Below are 26,508 nucleotides of genomic sequence, written 5' to 3'. Positions count from 1 at the left end.
GAAAGGCAGACTGACATCTTTCTAGTGATGCAGACATTTTATTACTATTGCTGTTTCTCCCACTGGATCTTATTTTGAGCCCATTAAACAAATATAGTTCCATAAATCAGTTTCAGAAGGGAAATTATTAACCTGCATAGTGCCACAGCTTTAAGAAGCTATTCAGAAGATGACACATATTGTGAAGACTACTGTAGAGTATTTCTGGGTTGGCTTTTTTGTTTTTAAGTAGCACACAAAAGCCACACACTTTTAGAAAAAGGATCTTTTTCCTTTTTACACTGTGTCCTCAATAGCCACTGGATGTTCTCTCAAGCTAACAAAAGCCAGGCTACAGAAAGCTTCCTTGTGCCTTCTTCTGGGAGCAAATCTTGCTGAAAAAGGAAAGTCAGCAGTTGACATAGTGGTTTACTCCTCTGCAGGTTGTCTTACTGTAGCCTGACATCTTTTTTTTATGTCTTTTGTCCTTCTCTGCTCCAGCTCCTACATAATTCTACTGCTCTCATTTGTAATCCACAGGACAGAATCTGTGAGGGCCTTTCATTTACAAAGCCACAGCAGACACAGGTAGGGATAAAATAAAACACAATATTTGTAAATCATCCTCTTGCATCTTGCAGAAGGAGCTGCTCAAGAGAAGACTCAAGACTGAGAGTAGATACATCAAAATGATGCCACAGACTTAGAATATATTCTGTATATCCTTAGAATATATGTTCAAGCTGCCCTTTCTAAAGAAGGATATAATGCAAAAACTACAGCTACTTGTTTCATGGTGTGGCATCCCATTACTGACAGCAGCTTCCTAAAGCAGCAACCACAGACAACAACTCAGTGCAAGATTCCTGGGGCTCAAAATAACAGAAAACTCCTTGCCATGCAGAGATGGAAATCTGGAAAAGCTTTTAATGACTATTCCAGTGTGGTTTGACAACACCCCTTAAACAATACAGTCAAAGGACTTACAACATTCTACAATTAGAAAGAAATCCATTTAAAATAATTTCAATACTTACTACTGCTTCCATATCTGAAGTATCAGCTGGAGCAAACATAGACTGAACCATAAACTTGTGTTTACTTTTCTCATTAGGGTCATAGTCAAAAGGCTGTAGCATCACTGGAAGAAAAAAACCCAGAACATATTGCATTAACATTGCTCTGCTGCAGTCATGCACTGATGACACAGTCACCAGATTCCAGAAAAACAAACATTTAAATGGTTTCAAGTTGTCTGTTGTTAAGACCAAAGCAGCAGCTGAGATCAGGAACCTACTTTAAACCAGAATTTTGAAAGGAGGCAAGAGAAACAGATTTCCTCAGTCTGTCTAGACTTTGGTCTGAGAATTCTGGAAATGCTGATCACTCCACATAATTCTGTACACAGCTATAGAAGATAACAATAGTCATTTATAGGAAATAGGATCATTTACGTATCTTCTGAGACAGAGGGAAACATTTTCCAAGACAGCATCTTTTTGTCTTGCTCCATCCTTGGGGCAGGAGTAAGGAGCATTTTGATGAGCTGTACACACAATATTGCTGATGGTGCCCGAGAAAAGCTACAGAGGCAAAGTCAAACATTGTAAACCTTGAGGTTCAAGTCTCAGGATGGAAATTTCCTCTGAAAAGTTTAAGAGTCTCATGGCATTTGATTTATCAAGTACAAGTATTTTGCTTCCACAAATAAGTTACTGGAAGTTTGTTACCAATTTATAGCTTGAAGTTTATAGTTAAATGGGATGCAAACTTTGCCTACGAAAGGTATGCAAGGAATGTATTTCTCTTCACTCAAAAAATAAAAAGCATTCCAAAATTTACTTATGCAGAAAATTACTCTCTTTGGAGAAAGAGAGGAAGGAACAGCAGGTTTAGGGAGTGTGTGTGCTTTAATTTATTTTTTTAAGCAATGTTGGGAATTTCCATGACTTTGCTTTTGGGTTAAAGCAACGTGAAGAGGGACAGATGGGAATTTCATTTACACAGAATAATCTTTAATCACAGTGGTCACTTGGAACTCCCACATTTGCAAATAACACCTGGATGTTCAGCTACTGGGGCATTAAAAATCATGAGCTTGGCTTCACCATGAGACAGAACATGTGGAAATAAGCAGCACAGTTTACACAAACATGTTATTAGACACTGCAAAAAGCCTCCACCCCCTCAAACTGAAAACAAAGCTTGCAAATACTGCCATTACTGCTAACAGAAAAAAATGGTGTAAGGTTTAAAAATTCACATTTCATGACCTCTCTTACTTCAGCCCCTCAATTCAATCACTAAAAAGAGAAGCAGGTCAAGAATTAGGAGCATTTTCAAGTACTGGTGCTATTACCATTATGTGCCCAAATTCATGTGCACTAATTGTAGGGGTTTGTTGCATAAAAGCAATATCCAAAATCCCATTTATTGCAAATGAAGGCAAGTCAAACCAATCTGCCTCCCTTAATGAGCAGGGTATGCTATGGCTGTGCCATCTTTACTGTGCACACAGTCTGTGGCCATCAACAACCACATGCCTGTTAAAGCCCAGGGAGAAGGCAGGCAATAAATTCTCTCAGATGAGGTGCTTTAAAAATTATTATACATTTTAAACTCACCTTGCAGTAGTTGGATATTATTAAAATAAAAGTTTGCAAATTAACTGGCTACCTTTAAAACTATTTCCCAAACAGGAGTGACTGCACTGTGAAAGCACAGTATTTCAACACTGCCTGACACATCACTGAGAAGCAGCAGCATTGTTTCTTCTCCTCTGGAGCAGACACTTAAATAATTTCAATTGTAAGATCCAACTGGATAGCCAGAACTACTCAGCATTTATGGAACTTCCACAGTTGTGGCTTTTTCAGCTTGCTTTGCTGAGTGCACCTATCAGCTCATTTGAAAATCCTCATTTCCCAAGGGACAGTGCTGAATCCATCCTGGAATGCCAAATGATCACTGCTCCCAGCTCCATTCACTGAACCACAAGAGCCAGAGAGGGCTTGACAGCACAGGCGTTGTTAGCACTTGTATTTTTAGATCAATACATGAAAGCCACACTGACACAAATTATTCAGCAAATGTCTTGTAAGCCAGATGGGAAGCTCAAAAAGATGTACTTTTTTCAAGAGGAAACCAAACCATTTTAATATTTATCCACACACTATTGGGGTTTCTGTGAAAGATTAGTTCCATAAAATTGCCCTAATTGCTGGAGAAATTGCCAGTGAGAATGTGGCTCCTTTGCTCTGAATGGAAATCACAAACCTTATGCAAAAATTATGTGAGAAGTATGTTCCTACAGAATGCCTTATCACAGGTCCCATCTGGTCAGAAGTTTCAATTTTCACCAGCAATCAGGGTTTTAAAAAACAAAATTATTAATGTGATCTTCAGGTTTACAGTCAGCAGCATCCAGAGATCCTCAACCACTTCCCAGGCTGCTCACCCCAGAGCTCGAGCACCAGCACTGCTCTACCACAAGCAAAAACTGCAGAGTCACTGAGAGACCCATGCACATGGGGTTTCTCACACATTCCTGCAACATCCCCACATTTTATACTCAGTAGAGAGGCACTGACCATCCAATGTGCTCTTTCTTTTCCATAGAACAGTTCACTGGCAAAGTTAGTTACAATTAGTTAGTTACAATGATAGAAGCATTAAACTCCTCTGGTTTTCCTAGAATAAACCAGCTTTTCCAAAGAACACAGGAAATCTGAAGCAGGGAACCCCTTTAACACCTGCTAGGATCTAGCTGTCCTTTCCAAGAGCAGAAGGAACAGAAAAGTCTCCCAGCTCAGATAGTCAGCAACCTTCCTCTAGTTTCCATCAAAATTTATTAATGGCCTGTTTACTTGGTCCTGGACCAGCACTGCCCTAATGCTGGAATAGCAGAGAAGGGGAAGAGTCATTTACTTCTGGTGCCCTCCAGGCCATCAATCACAGTAGCTCCTGGCCTAGTGGTAAACCTAAGCCAGACTTGGTGGGTTCTCTCCAGGCCAGGCTCCCCATTCATCCTCTGCACCTGTTTGGGTTTGAGCTCCTCTAATTACACGTGCAGGAAACTTTACTAGAGCCTTGAAGCACAGCATTGATGCCCTCTCACCTCTTCCCTTTTCCAGATGTACAGTGCTATATCTGCCTTCCTCACAGCCACATTATGTATTATTATTATTATTATTATTGCTATTATCTTGCTCACCCCAATCAGGCCCCTTCAATCAACAAGCCTGCAACTGTAGCCAGAGCATTTTATTCTCCAAATATGTGATTCTGCAGTTTTTCTAATGAAACTCATTCCACTTCTCTTACTGTAGCCTTCAAGGACACCTAATTCTGCTGCTTATCTTCAATCTCTCAACTCTACAACATCATCAGAGTTTTTAGTGTACTCTTTGTTCCAGAATAGCTTGTAAAAGCATCAAACAAGATTGGAACCAAGAATCACTCTCAAGAAACATCACTAGTAGCTCCCTGCTTTCACATTTCCATCCACATCACTGTTCATTCTTAAGCAGCTCAATGAACAGACTGTCAATTTATTTGTTCTTTGCTACCTTTATAAATCATTTCCCCAAATGGCACTGCATGGAATTCTTCATGGTCTGGATGGATCAAATCTACCACACTTATATCACATAAAATACCCCAACCAGAAACAGGGGCAAGCCTCAAGATCCTTGTGGAATTCCATCAGCTCTGGCAGAGGTGAGCAAAGGACACTCACATCTGCAGAAACGAGCAGAATCCATTGCACCATCCCACCTTGTTTCACGTTCTCATTAATAAACATAAAATTTCTGAAAATATTTCAATGTTACTAAGAAGTGTTGAATTAGTGAAGATCAAGATAGAATTTTAAAGCAGACAACCCAGAGCAGGGCACAGGAGTTTCCTGCCAAGGAAAGCTTGGGAATGCAGCAGTGGATGGGACACAGTCAGTACCTGAGGGAATGGGGCAGACCCACTGTGACTGCAGAGCACAGGGCTGCAGCTCCATTCCTGCCTTTCCAAAGTCAGGAAAGCTCAGAAAAGACTAAAAATCCCCCCTGATATTCGACAGCAAACTCAGCTGCTCCTCCCTCCCAGGAGGCGTGTTCAGACCGCTCTCTTCAGTGGGACACTGAGCACAGATGGTGCCATCTGCAATTCCTCTCTCCTCCTGATCCATCCACTGCAGGCTCACCAGCATCTGCTGGCATTCCTTCACTTCTCCTTTGTAATCCATTCACGGCTTTTATTTAGGTTTCAAAGGCACAAAATCAGCTCTCTGTGCTGGAATCAGAGGTGCTGAGCAGCAATGTGTGCAAGTGGTGCTTTCCCAGCACTGCAGCCCCAGTGCAATGGAATCAGATGACAGAGCTCACACAGCTCCCCGACAGTTACATAAACTCAGCTGTTAAAATTACATGCCATTATATAACAGGTGAAAACACGGGCTCCAAACCTGACATCCCAGCAGGCAGCACATGCTGACAGGGCCTCAAATGCTGGTATTTAGCAAAAGCTGTGATATGGCATAAGAAGGCAGCATTTGAGACTCCACTAGATTAAAGTGAGCTTTATTTTTCTAGCATTTTGTTAAGTCTTTAAATGAGCCATCATATTAATGTGAAATAAAGTGGAACTGCTGCTTCTTAGAGCAAAATATCTTCTCATACACTCACAGCAAAATAGTACAGGCACAGTTTCACAGGAATATAACAAAGGCATCTGGTTACTACAGAGCAAGAAGGAAGAGGCTGCCCCAAATTCAGCTCCAGGCAATAATATTCACTATTCTAGACTAACAAATGCTGAGGCACTGATTTTTTGGAGACAAGGTGCAGCACCAATGCAGGGCTATCAGTGGCTGTGAAGGGAACAGATTGCATTTAGTAAACACAACCCAATTAGCTTAAGTGTCCAGAAGTTACTGTATTAACTATATTTTAAATAATTTCCCATCAGTAGTATTTTCACTAGGTTTGAAGGAATTCAAGTCCTATTTATTCAAGTCCTATTTTTATGCCCCTGTGCAAGACTTGAATTAAATGACTGAAAAGATAACTGATTTAGAGGCAAAGAAACAAATTCTATTTATTTTTCACTTCATTAACTCCAAAATCAGTCTTTTGTTCTCAAGCAATATTACTCCAAAGTAAAGGTTAAACACATCTTCCTCCCTTTCTGTGAATGTGAAAACAATTTTATTTTGCAAGTTAATAACAGTCCCCTCTTTGATGCCTCCCATCCAAAGGATCCCATCTGCTGATCAAAACCAAAGACACTGCCATCCCCAAGACCAAAATCAGGTCCCACGCATGGTTTGAAGGAGCTTATCTATTACCTAAGGAACAATGAAAGTGTGCTACTTGCATTTTAAAATTCAATGTTAATATAAGGACTGACAATTTAAGATTGTTATTTATTACTACTCTTAATATCAGCATGGAAATATTAGAACACACATGTGAGCTTGTGATTAAATATACCACAGCCATTTTCCACACTAACCAAATCATAAATCACTGCAAATAAGGTTATCAGAAAAGGGAAATTCTTAAAGCTGTGTAAGCAAGAGCAGAGCACAGCTCAGGGTTAGCACAGCAGTCTCATAAGGGGATACTTTACTCATAAGATCCACACTGTAGCTGGTGTGCCACAGGGAAGGGCCAGGCTGGAAATAAAGATGCTGGCAGCACAACAAGAGATGTTGCCTGCACTGTATTTGCTCAGGGTGGAGCTAAGGGGCACTTGTGAGCAGAACTCAACACTGAGATCAAGACATTTCAAAAAGCCTGGTAAGAGCCTGCAAAGGAAGTAGGCTTTTAATTTTCAAAGTTCATCTGCAAGATGAAAAGCATCCACATCTTTATAGCACGAAGATAATTTGTAGCTAGAAACCATGCTAATTTTCATTATCATTTCATTGATTTTAGTGCATTTGATATGCTTGCCTGCAGCTAGCATAGATGACAGACAGCTTTACTTGGGAATTGTTCTGACTTTTAAAAATCTCCATTTCTCTCCAGAGAGCTTTTCCATTTACATATTAGTCATTCCAGAGCTCACTGGGTAGTGCTGGCCCTCTCCTGAAGCACAAGTGCTTTGCCTGCCCCACCTGGAGCTGCCACCACTCCCTGGTTACCTCCCCACTGCCACTCCCCAGGATTAACTGCAAGGGAGGCACAATCCTGCAGCCCTTTGCACACTCAATTTGACACCACAGAAATCCCAAAGACAACAGATCAATGAGTGTGCAAATATGGGCATGTATAAGAAGACTCATAGGATGAGAGTTGCTTAATTTTACAGTGCAAAGTGGTTTTAGGATCAATTTTTATTTTGTTGAAGCAAGCTCTCTCTAAGGGTGAGGTGTTTAAATATTTTGAATTTTATTAAGTAAGAAACTGAAGTCAATTTTTACATGTTAATTTTTTTCAAGTAAAAAGCATTGGTTTTGGCATCCCAAAATTTTATCCCAGGCTAAAAGAGGCTGGTAGGAGCAAACTGTATAACCTATCAATAATATTTCTTATCATGCCAATATTAATTTTTTTAGGAATAGCAAAGCAAATCTGAATCTGCAGGTTTACAGGAATAATTTTCTTAACTCAAGTCTGACCTAATTCATCCAATATGCCACAACTACATCCTTTGACAGAATTCTTTATTAAGAACATGCATCAGAGAAGTTATTGAGAGAATATATTATCAGTAAATTAATAACACACAGATACTGTTTGTAAGAATACTCAGCTCTTTATGCTTTCAAAGTAAGCCACTCCTTTGCCTTTCCATTACCAAACTTAGGCAAGTGAAGAGCTACTGACTCATTAGAGAAAATCATTAACTTTTCCCATGCAACAGCAAAGATTTAGTCATTTGACATTTTTAACACCAAAGGATACTGAATCTTCAAGGCACACAAAACAAGCATGGTTTGAAAGTAAATGTTTTCACTGTTGGTTAAATCAAAGGCAGTTTGCCATCAGCCCACACCAGCCCAAACCAGTGGCTACCATCCACCCAGTTTTATTCCTCCCTCAATGTGCTCAACCAAGCACTTGTTTGACCCCGTGGTGAGCTGGTTCAGGAAGTTAAGCTGGCAAAAAACTAACTGTACAAAAATAATCCCACAGGGAGGGCAGGGCTGCAGCAGGACTGGTCTGGATACGCTGGCTGAGGCTGCTAATGAACCATATTAATCATTTGTGTATTTCTGCCTTTTTCCTCTCTGAAACAAGAAGACCAAACTTGTTCCTGCTAGACCAGGAGAAAGAGAAGTAAGGATACATGAAATGGCTGCTTCTCCATGAAAACAACCTCCTGGATTCACCAAAATACTTTCAGGCTGGAAGGCATTCCAAGAAATAATTGATCATAAGAAGCTATTTTCAATCAGCAAAGAACTGCTTGAATGGCTTACCAGAAACATTAATTGATGTTCCTGCATCGATAATTCCACTGTTGGGCCTTACACAGTATCTACGTGGTGCTGTGGTCTTAACTTTGAAGCACACATTTCTGTCCGTGGGGTTGCCGAGCTTCAGGTTTGTAGTGACCACATCTGTGAAAGGACCTGGGGAGGAGAGCAAAAGCAGACTTGAAACCACACAGAAAGCACTTTTCAAGCAGAGGCTAAGCAGGCTCTAAATCTCTGTTCACAAATCTTATAAAGTAATTAGATGTTCAATTTCCATCTGCAGCACGTCCAGATAATCGTGCACGCAAAGCTGAGGCTGCAGCCAGGCCCCAGCCCAAGAGCTCATCATTAACAGCAAAACAAAAGGGGGAAATCATCCACACATGGTACCAACACCACAACATGGCATTCAAAGGATGCCAAATTCCCTGCTGTGTCACAGTTGCTCCATTCTAGTCCCAGAAGCCCAGGCTAGCAGAGACACCACATACACACATGCTGTAGGTGTAAGCAGTGAGTACAGCACAGCTTGTTAACCAAGGACTACCCCAGATCCATCTGCACATGAAGCTGGACCTCCACAGAGCCAGGATTCCTCCAGGTTTTCAGGAATGCCATTTCAAAACCAGCAAGACAAGCATACAGAGTGCATCTCCTTTTGCCTACCAAGTTATTTTATTTTTTTATAAACTGTCTTGGCAACTAGAAATTATAAAGCAAAAGAAATAAAGTAGCCTACCTCACCCAGGACAGGAAATAACCATGTGAAAATAGGAAAATTTTTAGACATTGAGAGCACTGGTGAAAATTTCCATTTTAGCAAAGCCAAAATCAAACCATTGTCAAGTTCTGCAAAACCAAGTGCAGGCAAATCCTTTTCTCTCAGGCTCACCACCTAATTGAAACTCCCAAATCCCTCAGGCTGATTTCCTACAAGACACTGATAAATCAGACAGGTAGCACACAACTACAGTGCTTCACAGATGGTAAAGAAGTAAAATTAAAAGAAATATAAGCACACTTTGATAAACTGTCTTCTCCATAGAAGTGATTAATTTGAGGCCTGAATAAAATATCTTCATTTGTCCTCAGGAGTAAAAGTAAATTAGTCCAAAAAAAGCATCAAACTTTTCCTTGCAGAAATGGCAACCCTCAAATTGAAAAAGGGTGAATGATGATGATAATAAAAATACTGGCAGGCAGCATTCCACCACCCTCCTCTGCCAGCATGGATGCCTTGATGTAATTTAAGTTTGCTTCTTATTCTACACAAATTTGTCTCCTAAAACAATATTTAATGCAGCTGTAACAGTACTACAGTCCTGCAACTTCTATCCTTGATCCAATTTGTTTAAAGTAATTAGAAGGGGAAAAACCTCAAAAGAATCACACACATAATAACCCCAACCAGGCAACAAGGCAGCACCACTTCTGTCTGCACCCTGAGCAGACCAGCTTGGCAATGCAATGGGAGCTAAAAAGTCTGAAGTAATAAAATTTTCAGATCCCATGGCAAAGGTTTCACTAGACCTGTGCCTGGTGAAACACTGAGATGGGAAAGAGAATGAAACACAGCTGTAAAGTTTTCTCTGTGTTCTGCATGCAGGGAGAGACTTTAAGCTAATGGAAAATAACTGGCCAGAAGCAGCCATGAGTTGTTAAAGAAGTTAAAATAAGCCAAATCATCAGAAAAATCCAGCACACATTTAGGTGTGTAACGACAGTAGCAGATCTTCAAAACAGATCTCTAACGGGGAGAAATCAAACGTTTCAGAAGAAATTATAGGATGCCTATGCAATAAGGATGTGTCTTTACTAAAAAAATTACAGCTTGAGTTGTTCCAGCACAGGGGGAGGGTTGGCTGTACAAAGCCCTTCATCTGCAGCTGCATCCTCAGCAGTGCTTTACTGGTCTGCATGCTGGGATAGATTTCCTGGGGGAAATACCATGTTTTGACTTGGCTGATCCACGAATGTGTGCGGGATTTGTGTGCCCCAGCACAGAGCTGCTGTTTGAAACTGTAATATGACAACAATTCTGTGTGGAAAATAATTTCCAAATGGAATTACTTATTGCTAACATAGATCACACCAAAATATTTGGCAGCAAAACCTTTCAGCAGACGGAACTCATTTCTTCTTGTCTGCTTGGTGTTTCCTCTTCTGTTCTGTCCACTAAACCCTAAACATTTTCTTTAGCTACATTTCCCCCAAATTACAGGTTTTACAGCCACCACAACTGTACTAGAAGGTTGACATCTGCTTCCAGCAAACCTGTGGGCAAGCACACTCATTCTTATGGCCCTGCTGCTCAAACTCTGCAGCAAAGCAAAACACAGCAGACAAATGCAGGATTAACGTGCCAATTAAGGTCTCCTGAAGAAAAAAATAAACAGACCACAGGGTATTACTCAGGGGTAACTGGGGCATGGCAGTGAAATATTATCACTTGGCTGGCCTGCCTTTTAAGAGCAAGGCCCATGGACTGCCAGCTCGGGCTGAAATGAAATCTTGGTTGCCTGTAGTTGGATTACTACAGCCAAGGTTACAGGTTTTTGGGGAGGTTGGTGTATGGGGGAGAACTTATTCCAGGAGAGACACAAGGTAATTCTGCACTGGAAATACACCTTAGCTTTCCAGCATCTGGATTTGAGCACTGCAGATAAAGCTGGTGTGGGTTTTGACAGTCATGTGAGATGCACATCAACCCTGCAGCTTCATTTTTCAATGCAAGGCATTGGGACTTTGGGAATCCTACCCAAATACAGGAAGAGAAAACACTACAACCTTTCTGGTAACTTTGTCCTCATTACAAGTGGATGAACTATTGATACAAATTTATGCAACATCTGGACAATGCTTGTACTCCCAAGGTGGGCTGAGAGCACAGTGAAGCCAGACTGGTGCATCTGGATGGTCCTTGGGTGAATGGAACAAGTGAAGACTGACTCTTAAAACCCACAATCCTAACTTAATCACATTATTTTGTTTTGAATGTTTTTTCGATTGCTTATAATAATATTTCTAGGTAAGTGGAACTGATACTAAGGCAGGGTGCTTTCCAAATGACAATTTGCTCTTTAAAATCATCCCAACTGTTTTTCTCACATGTTTTTTAAAGATCATGAGAAGAATGCCACTGGTGTCATCCCAAGGACAAAGTTATGGGAAACAGGGTCTGTACATGCATCATCTGACATGGGGGTGTCATGGGAGCATGGAAGAATGTAGTAAATTGAATTTGGTGCTGAAAGTCTGAAATACTCCACAAGGGCTTGGTGACTTTCTCCTGGCAAAATAAAGTCAACTCATGTTAATGCAAAGTGGGCATCTAGTGATACACAAACTAGCAGTACTACTGAAAGAAAAAGAAATATCACCTTCTATACTCATAAAACAACAAATAGGAAGAGGTATCCTGGTTTTTCATAGGACTACTTTTCAGCAGGGTTGTTACTGAACTGTGGCTTTTCACCCACAAATCCAACCCTTCACATTTGAAGATCACAATGTTACCTCAGAATTTTACAGTCCATTTCCTATTCAAACACCAGTGCTGTATCAACCTTTCCTTAGAGAGCCATGCTGCAGTGTATGGTACTGTAATATCCCACACCATTTTAGTAATGATAAAAAAGTCTGGGAATTAGGTCAAAAGACCATGATGTCAACTCTATTTAAATTTTAAATAACTCTCACTGCAATAGAAATTGCCCATAATTGTTTCAGCAAATTCAGGCTGATAACTTTCTGATGAGCACAGTACTCACCGTGAGTTCCTTGCCACTCACTCCTCAGAGAAACCACATTACACAGCCCCATCATTTGTACTACATCTGAACACAACCACCCTCACCTTAACCAAAATTCCATGCTTTGGTATGGCAAATAATCAGACCTCATGCTGTTTGGCACATGAAGGAATTCAGCATCAGTGCCAGCAGAGGGAAAGCTTTGATGGCACAGGCTTGGGCAGGAACGTTCAAACCCAGCAGGGACAGTCTCTGCAGATCTGTACCTGCAATTATCACTACATCTTTATCACTAACTACACACATCAGCTGGCCCACAGGGTTGCTTCATTCCTGCATGAGCCCATCTCACTGCTGAGAGGGGAGGTGGTCTGGCCCCCCATCTCCACCAGCTGCCTGTGCAAGCTGCACTGTGCTCCTCTGCTTGGCCAAGAGCAGAGCCAGGAGCTGCTGGGGCTGGAAATTAATCCCTCACCAGAGAGAGGGAGGGGGCAGTGGGGAGAGAAAAAGGAGAATCAGTTTTCAGCCAGAACCAGCAGCACTCAGAGCTGGCATCAGGAAAACTGCATCCTCCTGCACAGCATTCTGCCAATTTAAGGTCTCACAGTTGCAGGTTAAAGCTTGCAAGCACATCTGGGCATACGTGCTGCAGTCACACTTGTAGTGCTGGCATAGCTGCTGAAAGTAATTAAGGCACATTCATCATTTTGTCTGTACTTAAATTTAATGCAAATTCTCATCTGCTAAAAGCTAGGCATTTCTAAAAAATGTAGTGAACTTTCCAAAGAAGAGCACTGCAGGAATACTTGATACAACTGGCAACCATTGATCCACAAGACTAGGAATAAATTCTTATCCAGTTGCCCATTCCCAGGGTGTTTTAGATGCACTTTCAGCATCTTGCCCTAAACAACTTCTGCAACTCCAGCTCACCACAGACATGTATCCAACAGCAAGGTAATTGGAAACAGCCAGCAATACAGGCAGAGCCTCTCATGAGATAACCTCTCTTCTACTTCCTCTGTGGAAAGCAGTGGAATGCAATAATAGGAGGGGAAGGATGTATTTCACCATGGTTTAATCCCACTGATGTGTCAGATGAAAGTCATTAATCACCTGACACATTAATCAGCCATACAAAGGTAACTGAAGAATCTTTAATAAGGGAGATGGTAGAAAGCAATAGAGGGGGAACTTAAATTGTTTTGTGACTATTCTCAAGAGCCCAAATCCTCCATGTGACTGGTAGATGTCCACATGCAGCAGTAATTAATCCAGTGAAAGAGTCACCCTGGCCCTGTGTGAGGGGAAAGGATGGGGCCTGAACATGACACTCATCCCTTCCCCACCCTACACCTACACTGGCCCCTCTCCCATGGCATTAATGCCTCCCCCAGCTCTGCCAGCCCCTCAAACTGGGATGCCCCTTGCCCTGCTCTAGAAGGAGGTGTCAGCACCATCAAACAGCCACCATACCCCTGTCTCCATCTGATCACTTCAGTCTTTCCACCTGCAACTTTTCTCATCTTCACATCTGAGTGGTTTCTCAATTCCTTTACTGCCCCTGACAACACCGAGTGATTTCATTTTATTTCCATGGGCTCTCCCATTTTATTTCTGTGGATGTCTATCAGAATAAGAGAGACAGGCAAAATAAAACCAGCAGTGATGTGCAAGAGGGCTCAATAACAGGTGAGGACCCTGACTTACTGCAGGCTTCTTTTAAAGTCATATATAAAGCTGATGACCTTTGAAGATAAACACTGAAATGAAAAGAGCTGAAATGTCAAGCAAGACATCTTGAGCTATCAGCCAGGTGCCTGAGAATCAACAACACCCAAGATCCAATCAAACTCTCCCACCACCTTACTTGTCTTTAGACAAATCACTTAAGGGCTTGATCTTCTGCTATTAAGAGCCTTAAGAGTTGACAGCAGCTCCAAAACAGAAGCAGGTTTGGACCCTTATAGTTTCGCTCTCAGTCAAGTAAGGAGAATACTTACCTAATTACACAGAATCTTGTGAAGATTAGTGTTTTAAAAAGTACTGTGTGCCAAGGTTTAATCATCATCATCATCTGGCTCTGGAGACTCTCATAATTAAGTGAGCATCCGCAACTTTTGAAATCAAAGAAGCCAAAAAATCAGAAGCAAGAAAAGCCTGTGTTGCATAAATATCTGATTTCACAAGTAACTCACTGAGACAGCCCAAATCCCCCAAATTTGGTAATTATTTTTTAAAAAAATCCTTGTGTAAACCACATGCCAACCTTTTGACCTCCGCTCAGATTTTAAAAGGAACTAGCTACAACCCCCCAGCCCTGTGGAATCAATATCTTCACTCCTAGCACCCACATCCTCATCCAAAAGAGCCCTTGAAACAAAGTGACGGGAGGGGACTGGTCCCTTCCACTTCTGCTGTATCAAACAGTGGATGCCTGCATCAAAAAATATTACAAAAATAGAAGCAACATCTACATCACTGCCTATGCAATAGCTGATGCAGTGGAGCAATTTTTTAAGAAGTATCCAATCAATAAAGTGACCTAAGAGGGGAAAAAAAAAAGGGTGCAGAAACCCAACAAAATTACATGATTCAGATGCCAAAGTTGGAGCAAGGTTGGCAGCAAGTTACTCCATTTAGATGGATTAATCAGTGTCCTTCCCTGGCCTATTCTAGCATAAACTATTTTTCTCAGAGCACGCCTCATTCTTAATTGGGAAAAAAGCCCAAACCCCAAACAAACATGAGACTGAAGACTATTTTCAGGGTATTTGTTAGTATGTAATTTCTGTCACCTTTTATCCCTCAGAGGATCATTAACAGTCTGACTTCACAGCTGTAAGAACTGAGAGGCCACACATAAGCTTGCCAAGAGAAATAGAAGAATATGTCCTTCATATAATTTTGGTACCAATGTCATTTGTTTTTTCCCCAGTTGATCTATTCAGAGTTTTTTTATGACCAAACATTACCTACAGCAAACTTCAGCAACAAAATCACAGAACATGAAATATCTTCTGTGCATCATGGAGGCAAACCAGATTTCTGCACACAGTGGCATGAACAAGAGACTGAGAGCAGCCCTGGTGAGCTCTCAGAGGTGGATCTCTGTTTCAGCTGTGCTTTCAGATCCTTCCAGGAGCGAGTGCCAGACAGATTGTATTACCTTGCTCATTCTGCACACAAATATCACAGGAGCCAACTCTGTCCAGGTATGAAAACAGCTCAGGAAACACTGGGACAGCAGCTGCAGCTCTTTCAATAACCATGATGTAGCCAGACTCACTCAGGTAAGACATCTCCTTTTTGCACATAGCCTGGAGCTCCATCCACGGGCTATGGGAAGGACAAAAACAAAGCCCTGGCTCCCAGGAGAAGTGGGGATGCAGCAACACAGCAATGAAGCCTTGATGTGCAAACCTCCCTGACAAAAACACTGCCAAAGACTGAAATCAATGTAAAATGTTTCCCTGGAAGAACCATCCTGATTTTAATCACCAATCCAAGCTACACTTTTTCTTCTAAAGTGATTTTTTCCTGGTCTAATTTCATCACTAATCTCCATTTCAAATGCACATCAAAATGTTAGGGAAGGAGCAACTTAACTGCTCTAATTTTACTCTCATATATTCCTCAAATAGAGAAATTTGATGTGCAGCTTAAATAGCAAATGAGCAAATATTTTAAAGTGCAAAACTGTTCATAAGTCGAAAATACCAGAAGAAACAAACACAATTAGATATTCAGGGGATGCACAAAGAATAGCTGCTTTGCTAATAAGTTAAAAAACCCAAGCCACATAAAATAGGCAGTGGGATACTATTTATGGCTACAAAAAAGGAAGGAATCCTGAGCTTAGCAAGATATATTCCAGGGAGCTACTCAGGAAAGGAAAAAAATGAAAAAAAAAGGAAAAAAAAAACCAAAACAAAATCAGAAATTTAGCCAGCAGCAGAGAGAAAACGTAATCAGAAAAAAAAAATCTGACAGTTTATATGTGTGGCATAGAACAAGAAACAAATGTCAAGTTGTGTTCTTCAAGACTAAACTTCTGCCTTTTCCAACCTAAACAATTCCATGACTCTGTGATCATCTGCACCACTGTATGACATCACTAAGCACAGTGTAAAACCAGCTATACAAAAATTAAGGTGGAAAAAATATTACTGCCTTTATATCTCTGCTCCTAGTCTGGTAAAAACACAGAAAGCCCAGAAGAAGAGAAATCACAATTCAGAGGAAATGCAAATGTTTTGAGAAAACACAAAATATATTGTTAATTCACATATCACAAGAAGCACTAACTGCAAATATCAACAGACAACAAACATGAAACTGCACAAGGGGGAGGGTGAACAGCTGGGAGAAACATCAGAAGCATCAGCAAGGATGAAGGTAACCAGTGTGATGAAAAAAGTAGCAGTCTTGGGAAAAACAAGAAAGTGCATTTTTTTTTCTTAAAAGAATTACATAGTCATTTGACATGCCTTCTACAAGCACAACTAATTTGTCTTTTCAATTGCTTGCAAAAACATAAGATTTGGCTCCATAGTGATCCCCACACCTACATGATTTTATAATCTGCATCCTAAATAACTGGATCACCAGGCAAACCTCCTCCTTCTCCATTTTTCCACCCCTCGTGGAAACCAACCAAGAAAACAGGATTAAATTTAGAATGATAAAATCTTTAATCCATGCACCATGGTATGAGGGACTCAGAGAACTAGACACTAAAGTAGTTTAGCAAAGAGATTATTTTCATAAAGTATTTATGAAAATGTGGGGTAAGTACTGCAGGCAGCAGCAGTACCCAATCTGTACAAATGTGTTTGAGGCCACGAGAATTCCAGCTGAACTGAGCAATTTTCAGAACAGCTCTAATAGAGAAAGAACAGAGCATCCTCAGGCTGGTGGGTGCTGCTGGTGTGAACACAGAGCCACACTCAGGGCAGGTGTGCAGCCCCGAATCCCACAGGGCAATGGGGATTTGCTGTGCACACACTGCCAGGGACACCAAGGACTGGGACAGCTGCTCCAGACCCACTCACAAATCCCTCCTTACAAAAGGCTGCCTAGCAGGCCAAATTTTAAACTCAACAACATCCCAGGCATCTCAGAAAATAACTTACATGGCTCTACATCTTGGTCAGCAGAGCACTGAAAGAGTTTATATATTGAAAAAACACTGGGTCAAATGCCAGAGGAAAAGACTTAGCATGAATCTAACCCCTAGCTCGGAAAAACTGGTAGTTAAATATTCATATATGAATATAAAATAAGCTTCCTTTCTGCCTCTGGTCATCACAAGGAAGACAAAGGACCTCCAGTGCTGTGGCAGGAACTGTCACAGCAGTGCCAGTCCCTCACCTAGAGGGGAGAGGGCTCTGACTGGGAAGAGTTCCTGACCTCATCAGTGAGGTTTTACTTGCAGAAAAAACCCAACAAAACAACTACTGCAGCAGCAAGATGATAATGTTAAAGATCACGTTTCTTACAAACACAAAGATGGAATTTAAGTCTGAAACAACAGCTGTCACCACAAACAGAAGTGTTGCAAACACCATCAATAAGGCTTTCAAAGCCAAGCAGTCACACTGACAGGCAAAGTAAAGAGGCTGTTATTGTACCAAGTATGAAATGCATTCAGTAGTTATTAGCTGTACCCAGCAGGCAGCAAACATAAGACCAATATGGTAACAAGATAGTAGAAAATGAGTGTGACTGCAAGATGTGGGCAGAATTAGCAAGGGTCATTTGATGCCTGCACGGCCTTAGCTGGGCAGAAAGCTGTGCTCAGGGGCACTCAGCAACAGGACAAACCCTCCCTCGCCCTGCTTCCTACAAAAATTGCATTATAACATATGTAGAAGTTGCTCATTTGATCCAAAACTCATTTGATGCAATCAATACCTTCCAGAGCTGGCTGCACAGAACAAATTAAGCTGCTTTTAAAATTGGGTATTTGTTCATAGATGTAAGCTGACCTGAGCTCATGAAGTTGGATCATTTGCTATGGTGATGATGCCTTTTTTCCAGCTAAGTTTCAAAACAGATCTGACAATCTATTTAAAGGTTTGTACTTGAATTTTTACAATCCTAATTCTGAATTAGAGAGCAATTAAACAGAATTCACTCTTGTATTTAATGGCAGCTAACCTATTTTAAAAGAAATAAGGCATTACACAGGTACTGGTAAGTTTTTAATTTATGAATCTTGCACTGTGAGGAAAAATAGGTAATAATTTATTTTCCAATGAGGAGGCACTATCAGGAGCTGCTGTATAAATTTCTACTCTATATTCCTTTCACGGGTGACAGGACACTGCACATGGCATGCAGGGCAGCAGCTGGTAAATACAATTTACTGCTAAGTACCAGTGTGAACCTGCATCCACTCTGACACATTAAGTGTGTCTTCATTTTGCCATGATAGCCATGCTCCCAGGACTTGAGAGAGCCACCCCTTCCATCTGTATTTTCAATATAATCTGTTATCAGATCTATCTTCTGAAGTGATGAATAGAGGTCACAGCGCAGCAACCAAATCAGACTGGCAGGCTGCCATCCTGATGAGCTTTAAATAACAAACTTGAAAAACTTTTTCATGTATCATTACAATAGCTCCATAGCTCAAAGTGAGCTGAAAATCCATGGACAAACACAGGATTCCCAAGGAACAGGAAGTTGTGAATGTATGTGGCCCATTCTGTACAGTAAAGGCAATGAGTTGACCACATTTAAAACACAAAATCCCACAAAACTAAGAAAAGCAATGGCCAAGTAACAATTTTTGTCACTGCATTAGGTCTTTCCCTGAAATAGTAATACTTTGATCCTATTAATGCTCATGACTTCAACTGGAATTCTTAAAATCTGTGCAGTACAAAATTATTCAAAAGTCCTTAACCCGTAAATCACATTGACCAAAGCCTTCAAGGAGATTGTGGTATTTTTGGAAATAGTCTTGGGAGACCTAAATACATTAATTAAATTTAACAGAAAATGCAGTTAAACCTCCTTGACTGCTTCACACATCTCAATTGTTGTTTGGTGCTCCAACCATCCTATTCAAAGTTCCAAATTTCTGTTAGTCCCACATGTTCAACTCCTTTCTCATTTCCCAGTGGAGCTGTTGAGTGCTGTGTCTCTACTGTACAGGACATCAGCAGATTAAGAAAGCACAAGAGAAGCACAATCTTCAACTTATTCCACCTTTCAAAAAAGAGATGTGTTGTAAGAAATGCACAATGCATCACTACCCTCTCTTGCCTCCAGTTTTTTCCCTCTTAACACCTCTCTTCTAAAGTGAAGAGACTATGCAAAGTGATGAATTAATTCTAAAACCAATGGAGCACATGAAATCAGAGTAATTCAGTGAGATGCAGCAGGTCTGTGCAACTAAACAAATGTTTAATAGAATAAGTTATTGATTTTAGCTAAGCTGCAAGAAAAGTGAGTGCATCATTAACTGCACCAGAAAAAGACTGATTTTCTTTGATAACTGGGATATATTTTAGGATAAATTTGTGTAGATTTAGGAAGCCTGCCTGTTATTTAAATACTATGTCCCCTTTTCAAGACTATGATTTGATAATTAAATTCAAATATGTAGAGAGATGCAAAGGTTTACTCGTATTTAATGCGGTAACAATGACTTGACTTGGAATCAGGCCAGACAAAGGGAAGCAAGGACTGGTACATTTTTCAGCAGGAAAGCAGACAGCCATTGGCACAGCAGCCTTCAAAGAGTAAAGAAATCCTAGAACTGGCTGCCATTCTGCTCTGAATACCAGGAGGCCTTTAAGAGTTTAAAGAAAACAGCATATAAACATTCAACTTCAAAGATGCATATTAACTATCCTAAACAGCCAACTACTCACAATAATGTCTCTATTTTACATTCTTAAACATGGCCTGTGACTAGAAATTCCTATTTATCCAATACAGGAGACAATGAGCACGAAGTCAAATTCCTCCCAATACCTTCAGTGCAGGAGTGATTCAACCATTCCCAGTGGATCAGGACAGGGACAGAGATGTAAGTGAACAGTGCACATGCCCTGAACCTCTCTTCTGAGACTTGGCAGCAGCAGCTTCAGCAAACACTAATCTCACATCACAAATGTTACTGGCCTGTTGCACTGAAGAGCCTCAGCCTGCTATCTGGTAGAAGGGGATATTCCTGTCACACACAGGAGGCTCTGCACACCCTCACTGCAATGAGCAGATCTGGCTGGAGTTCACTCGGGCTGACCTGGAGGAGCTCCGAGTGTCTCAGCAGGGAGTGGCAGCCACCCCACCATGCAAACACAAACTGCACAGGACTGGGGTAAACACTAAATTCTGAACGTTTCAAGGCTGCAGATGCACTCCTTGACTCAGTACACCGACACAGGCCAGGGCCACACCTTTGGGCTGCAGCTCTGAGGTAGCCAGGGCTTGTCCCCGAGCCAGTGACAGGTGACAGCCCCAGGTCAGGGGCTCTGTTAGCAGCAGAGAGATCGGTTCATTGCTCTGGTTCATTGTTGTGCCCCCAGCAGAAAGCAAAGCTACACAGTGACATATTGCATAGGTCCAGGATCACATACTGGGGACAGGAACCTGCATTTCCAACTGGCACGACCTGCAGAGTTCAGCAGGCACTAATCCCTGCTTGGCAGTACTGCCGGGAGCCACTTGGGGAGCACGGACAGAGTGCTGAGTCATAAGTCCAGCCTAACCTGGAGCAAACCTCCAGAAACGCCACCAAAATGTCCCTCAGCCTCCGCCACCGCCCATCTGTGCCACCCCTCCTGAGCAACACTGCCCCAGCAGCATCTCAAACACTACAAACCCAGGGCAGTCCTAAAATACCTATATTTTAACAAAATTTTACTTGCTGGCATTAAACAGCCGATCTCTAGTCCTGGTGGGCACATATGGTGAAAAGACAGATCAGCCTCGGTGGGCAGCCATCCTGTGAGGGGCAGAAGGCTCCTGCAGCACAATTCCACATCCTTGTGCAGCTTTAAATCTAGCAATTCTTAAAGTCAGAGCCCCGAATGTTGTAACAAATTCTTGGCAGATTAATGTCATCTCTTAGATTGAAAAAAAGAAGAAAGAAAGGGAAACATAAATGTAAATGTCACATATACCAACAACGCTCTTTTTCACCATTTGTTACCAGTGAATGCTGAGCTGTAAACCTTTAGCTGGATAATTTTTTTGCAACCCTACAATGACCAAGAAGTGGAGGAAGTCACTGGCAAGCCAGTGCAGCTCCTATTTCACACGGCACCAGAGAGCAGGGCAAGAAGTGGGCACCTTCAGCCACCTAATGGTGTTCTGCCTCCCACGACTCACAGCTGCATTTCAGCACAGCACACGCTGATGCTATTTTGGAGCATGTGTGCTCTGCTGTAGGAGATGCGAGGCGGGAGGAAAGACAACCCCTGCTCATGTTCACATGCTGTGAAAAAAAATTCCAGCATGAAAAACTCCTTTGATATTTTTTTCAAACGAGACACAAGCACGGTATTTTGAAACAGAGCACCAAATGAATTTATGAGATTCACTGCAAAACTAAGGGGCTACAAAAGCTTCTATAAAATGGTTTTCAACCCTTAAGAAGTGAAAGTGCAGGCCATGGTTGCAACCCCAAAGTGACTGGGACACATTATAGAAGACATCCTTATTCACCATATTATTCCTGACATCCTACCTCCCTCTAAATTTTATACTGAAGAGCTACACAGAGCCCTTCAACAGCATCAGAGCGAACAATTTTCTGCTTTTTCTACCTTTCTGCATTTGGATTCAGCCCTTCCCCATTTTCAGTATTAGGTTTAGAGCCCAATCTCAGTTTCCTACATTGAGTACCATGTCTTTCAGCACACACCACAAGGATGCCTGTACCAGTCAGCAGCTCCATGACCTCTGTCAGCCTGGATCTACTTGTACGGGGCCAAGGAACACTCTGGAAATAAATGCAACTATTTACAAAGGTAACAATATCATTTCAGCCCTATCACCAGGCAGTATGTCATCACAAGATTAGTAGGGCAAGAAACGCTTAGAGCACAATTTACTTCATGAATACTTCAACCTGGTGTTTCCTGAATGAAGGGCAGCGGTCGGCACTGCTTGCTAGAAAGGACTGTAAGGCACAGGTATTGCCAAAGCATATGAACGCTGCCCACAGCACTAAGTCTGTTTGAACATTAATATTTAAGTGTACTTTGAAACTAAGCCATTTAATAGCTGCAGTTAGTCAAGCAGCATTTTATGCCATAAGGAGTGAGCGCTGCTGGCTAAAGATCTGGCAACCAAAAGCGCTATGGTTAGTTGATTTAACTTCAATGGCTACTGGTTCTTTAGCCCAGAACCTCATCTGAAAGAAAGACAGCCTGACAAATTATCATTACTTCAAGGAAAAGCAGAGTCTGGCAAGGTTTATATCTACCTGGGATGAAGTAAAGAATGAAAAACAAACCCTGAACCACAATTATGTCTCATTAGCAAGTCAGCGCCAATTAAGGGCCCACTTTTTGCCCACCTGAGCTTGGATTTGCTTGTTTGCTGAAAGCAATTTTATCCAGAACAAAAGGTGATTTTAATCTAATCATACTAAACACAAAGAACGTCAAAACAACAATAGTTTCCTTCTTAAGCATGTTTGATACTGCTGCCATAACAACTTCAGCTTACAACAAAGATATATTCATTCCTCCCAGTGTTTATTAACAGGCTGTTTGAGAAAACCCACTTTGTATTAATAGTTCAAATATATTTACTAATAAAAACTGGTAAAGACCTCCTCTATATTTAAAAATGTACACGAAAGCTTTTTTTAAAGGAGTATTATTTTTGCCAAAGGCCAACAAACAGACTCCCATTTTTTAAAAAAGAAGCTTATTTGCCAGATAATCAAGTGAAGCTATAAAACACCTCTGACTCTGGTGGCATAAATAAACTTGCTGATTGCTTATTTGTAATCCCAGAATATTGTATTACAGCTGTGCTGTCAGGCTGCAAGGCAGGAATTTCAGTGCCAGTGGGAGCCCAAACCCATTCAAGACTTTTATTTAAACGATGGATTTTTGCACAGGCAGCCTATTCGTGACTTATTTAGCCAAACAGCTTGCTAAATTATAAAAATAAGCAGGAAAAGCCAGGAAGTGCTGCCCAGCACCTGGCCAGAGGCCTCGCGTTTTTGGCCAGAGACATGATTGCAACCCCACACTGCCTGGGACACATTACAGAAGAAACCCTTATTCGTTATCTTATTCCCAACATCCTTCCTGGGTCTAGATTCTATACAGAAGACCCACGCAGAACACTTAAACGGCTCCATCGCTAGCAATTTCCCGATTTTGTCTTTTGATTAAGCCCTTTATCCGTTCCTAGGGTTTGTGGCACCTGAGTTCCCAGTCCCACCTCACGGACATCGCTGTCCTACATTACAGCACCAGATCTTTCGGCCGGGGCCGCGCACACACCCCCGGCGGGGCCTGGGGACGCAGCCCAGCTCCGCCGCTGCCCCGCGGGGTCCCCCCTGTCCGCGGCCGCCGCCCCCGGGAAGGTCAGGCGGGCACAGCCCGGTGTTCCCGCTGCCTCCCGGGCAAGGCGCGGCCGGGACCCCCCCGCGCCGGCCCCGCGGGCCGCCCCCACCCGCGCCGCGGCTGCGGCAGCGCTGAGGGAGGCGCGGGGAGACCCCCGCGGGCCGGGGGCGGCTCCAAGGCGGGCGGGGGGCCCCGGCGGGGCGGCGGGCGCGGCGCTGAAGGACATTTTAGCTGCCGGCGGTGCCCGGCCCCCGGAAAATGGCTGCCGGGAGCGGGCCCCGAGCGCGGCCGCGCCGCCCGCCCGGCGCGGGGAGCGGCGGCGAGGGATGGCGGCGGCCGCCTCGTACCTTTGAATTTGAGCTCGTGCTGCGGTTCGAGGCTCAGGACCTGCTCCGCTTTCGCCATGTTCCTCCTCCTCCTCCTCGGCGGTGGCGGCACCAGGCGGAGAGAGGAAGGGACGGGGAGGGAGGGGAAGGAAGAGGGGAGGGAGGGAGGAAGGGAGGGAGGAGGGAAGGCGGGCGGGGGGCGCGCCCGGTGCCGGGTTCACTCCTCGCCCGGGTGCCGGTTCACCCTCTCACGGCTGCTCGTTCGCTCTTCGCTCGGGCGCTGTTTCACCCTCCCCTGGGTGTTTGTTCACACTGTACCGGCGGCCCCGGAGCGGGGACAGGCGCGGGCGGCAGTCGGGCGGCGGCTGGCGGCGCACACGCTGCCGGGCAGGGCGGGCGGGAGGCGGGATGATGCAGCACGGAGGGGCCCGCGGAGAGGCTGCGGCGGCGGCTGACGTGAGCCCGGCCCCGCCGTGAGGGGCCGCGGGGGGAGGCTCCGCGCCGCCGCTCCTCGGGCGCTCCCCTGGCCGGAGGTGCCTCCCCGGAGCGTTTCGGGAACAAAGAGGGCTAATAAACAACGTTAAATCGTCACTGGAAAGCGTGGTTTGTAATAAACGCCTTTTATCCAGAAGCAGCGTGGTTTTTTAGGCCTCTATTCCCTGTGCCCTCAGGGCTGCAGGGGAAGCCCTCGGGCCCCTCGCCGCCCTGCCCGGCTCCCAGCGGAGCTCCGGCCGGGCTCGGGGGAGGGCAGGGAAGCGCTCCCGGGAACAGGAGGAGCTCCCGGGGCCGCCCAGCGCCAGGGCAGCCCTGGGAACCGGCACCGAGCTGCAGGCAATACTCGCTTTTTAATGAATCAAACCAGAACTTCAGGTCACCTCAGATTTTAAGACATCCCTCCTCCCCTTTTTTAAAGTTTTGGGTAACTCGTTGGGGTTTTTATGTTTGTTTTGAGGTGGTTTGTGGTGGTTGTGTTTTGGGAATTTTTGTTTGTGTTTAGCTTTGGTTGGTTGGTTTTTACTCCAATGTTTTAAAACATTTCTTTGAAATTTACAGCATGGTTTAATATAGAGTGCAGCTTTATTGATAGCCCTAGGCCAGTGTAATTACAGCAACATTACACTTTTTGCTCCCCTCTCTCCTCAGTTGTTTTAAACATTTGAAAAGTTCCTAAGAATTTATAAAGCATTGCTATAACCTGTCAGAGGCATGAGTTTGGGATGCCCCTCTTAAGAGGAGAAATATGCTGGTCTTAAAAACTGGTAATTTATGTACACTAAAAAGTATTCATTGGACTTTAAACATACTGGACTTTATACATACATGACTTCAGGAAAAGATGAAATAAAAAGATTCCAAAGAAAATTAATTTCTCACACCAGTATCATCTACATGCAGGGCACCTTTCCCTCACACAAATTCTTTGTATCATGTTATTTGACTTAATAAATTCCAAAAATGCGTAAGGTAGCTAAAAAGATCTAGAATTACAACAAGAGTATTGTTCTCTTCCTGGCACTAAGAGCAATGTCAAATGAGTGATGTGCATGTTAAAATTAACACCCCAGAGCAGGACAGTGGCATTCCCTGCTCTGAGCACATCTGCAGTGTTTATACCTCACCTTCAGCTGCTCCTGTCCACCATAATCCCTGTTCTGCTCATGTGCTTTACCACCTCCCATCCTATTTCATCTTTTTTGTTCTCTGTCATCTTTCATTCCATGCCAAAACAAACCAAACCCACACCTGTGTTTAGTACAAAACTTAGAGTTTTGCATGATACAAGTGAAACCTGCCAACTCCTTCCAGGCAGGATGATGGGACTGATTTTTTAATCAGCACTGCAGGGCAATACACTCAAATACTGCTCTTGTTCTTAAAATTCCTTCTCTTTTGGGGAAAGGATGGTCACATAACATCATAAAGGGGTGCATTTTCTTTTCCAGAAAACTAGATTTGGATGGTATTTTTACTCCTTGAGGGGATGGGGCATAATTTTTAGCCTAAGCTACAGGTTGTCATAACATTTTAGATCTCAAGTCAGGAGAGAATTCAGTTCATACTTTGCAGCTTTCTTGGCTGGTACTGTGGGAAGGTTACAGATTCTCTCCGTAAACCAGGCAGGCTTGGAGCAGTAATTAGTAGAAAAGACAAGCTTTATACATATCAGTAAGTTATTTGCAAACTAACGGCGGGGAGTAAGAGAGAAAGCTTTACACAGCATATAGTCATGCATAATAAAAGCCCTAAAGTAAACAACCATTAAGTGTTGCTGCCCAGACCTTTCCGAGTTCTACTTTTCCTGAAAGAAGTACAAAGGAGCCCCTGAAGCGTTATGATCCACCTCTCAAAGGAGTTGCCAAGATGTATCACCTTGTCCTAATTGGCAGCTCTGAACTTACCTGTTTGTATTTGAAGGACTCGCCCACGTTTTCATCCAGGCTGAAGGTTTTATAAAGCACAGCATTGTTTAAGTTGAAAATTTATGA

The 26,508-nt window shown here is 42.8% G+C and overlaps 1 protein-coding gene across 1 annotated transcript in view; it reads right to left on the bottom strand.

Annotated features, from left to right (window-relative positions):
* Positions 1 to 24,380, bottom strand: part of VAPB (VAMP associated protein B and C) — a 32,935-nt gene extending 8,555 nt beyond the window's left edge. The window contains exons 1-3 of the mRNA XM_058036344.1: positions 24,044 to 24,380; positions 8,402 to 8,554; positions 1,017 to 1,120 (exon numbers count right to left, since the gene is read on the bottom strand). Of these exons, the coding sequence (XP_057892327.1) occupies positions 1,017 to 1,120; positions 8,402 to 8,554; positions 24,044 to 24,101 (315 nt within the window). The 5' untranslated portion in view covers positions 24,102 to 24,380. The remainder of the gene's footprint in view (positions 1 to 1,016; positions 1,121 to 8,401; positions 8,555 to 24,043) is intronic.
* Between the last annotated feature and the right edge of the window lie 2,128 nt (positions 24,381 to 26,508).

This window comes from Melospiza georgiana, chromosome 17 (assembly GCF_028018845.1).
Source record: "Melospiza georgiana isolate bMelGeo1 chromosome 17, bMelGeo1.pri, whole genome shotgun sequence".
Taxonomy (NCBI): Eukaryota; Metazoa; Chordata; class Aves; order Passeriformes; family Passerellidae; genus Melospiza; species Melospiza georgiana.
Note: the sequence above shows the minus strand (reverse complement) of the source record. Positions and strands in the feature narration are given on the sequence as shown.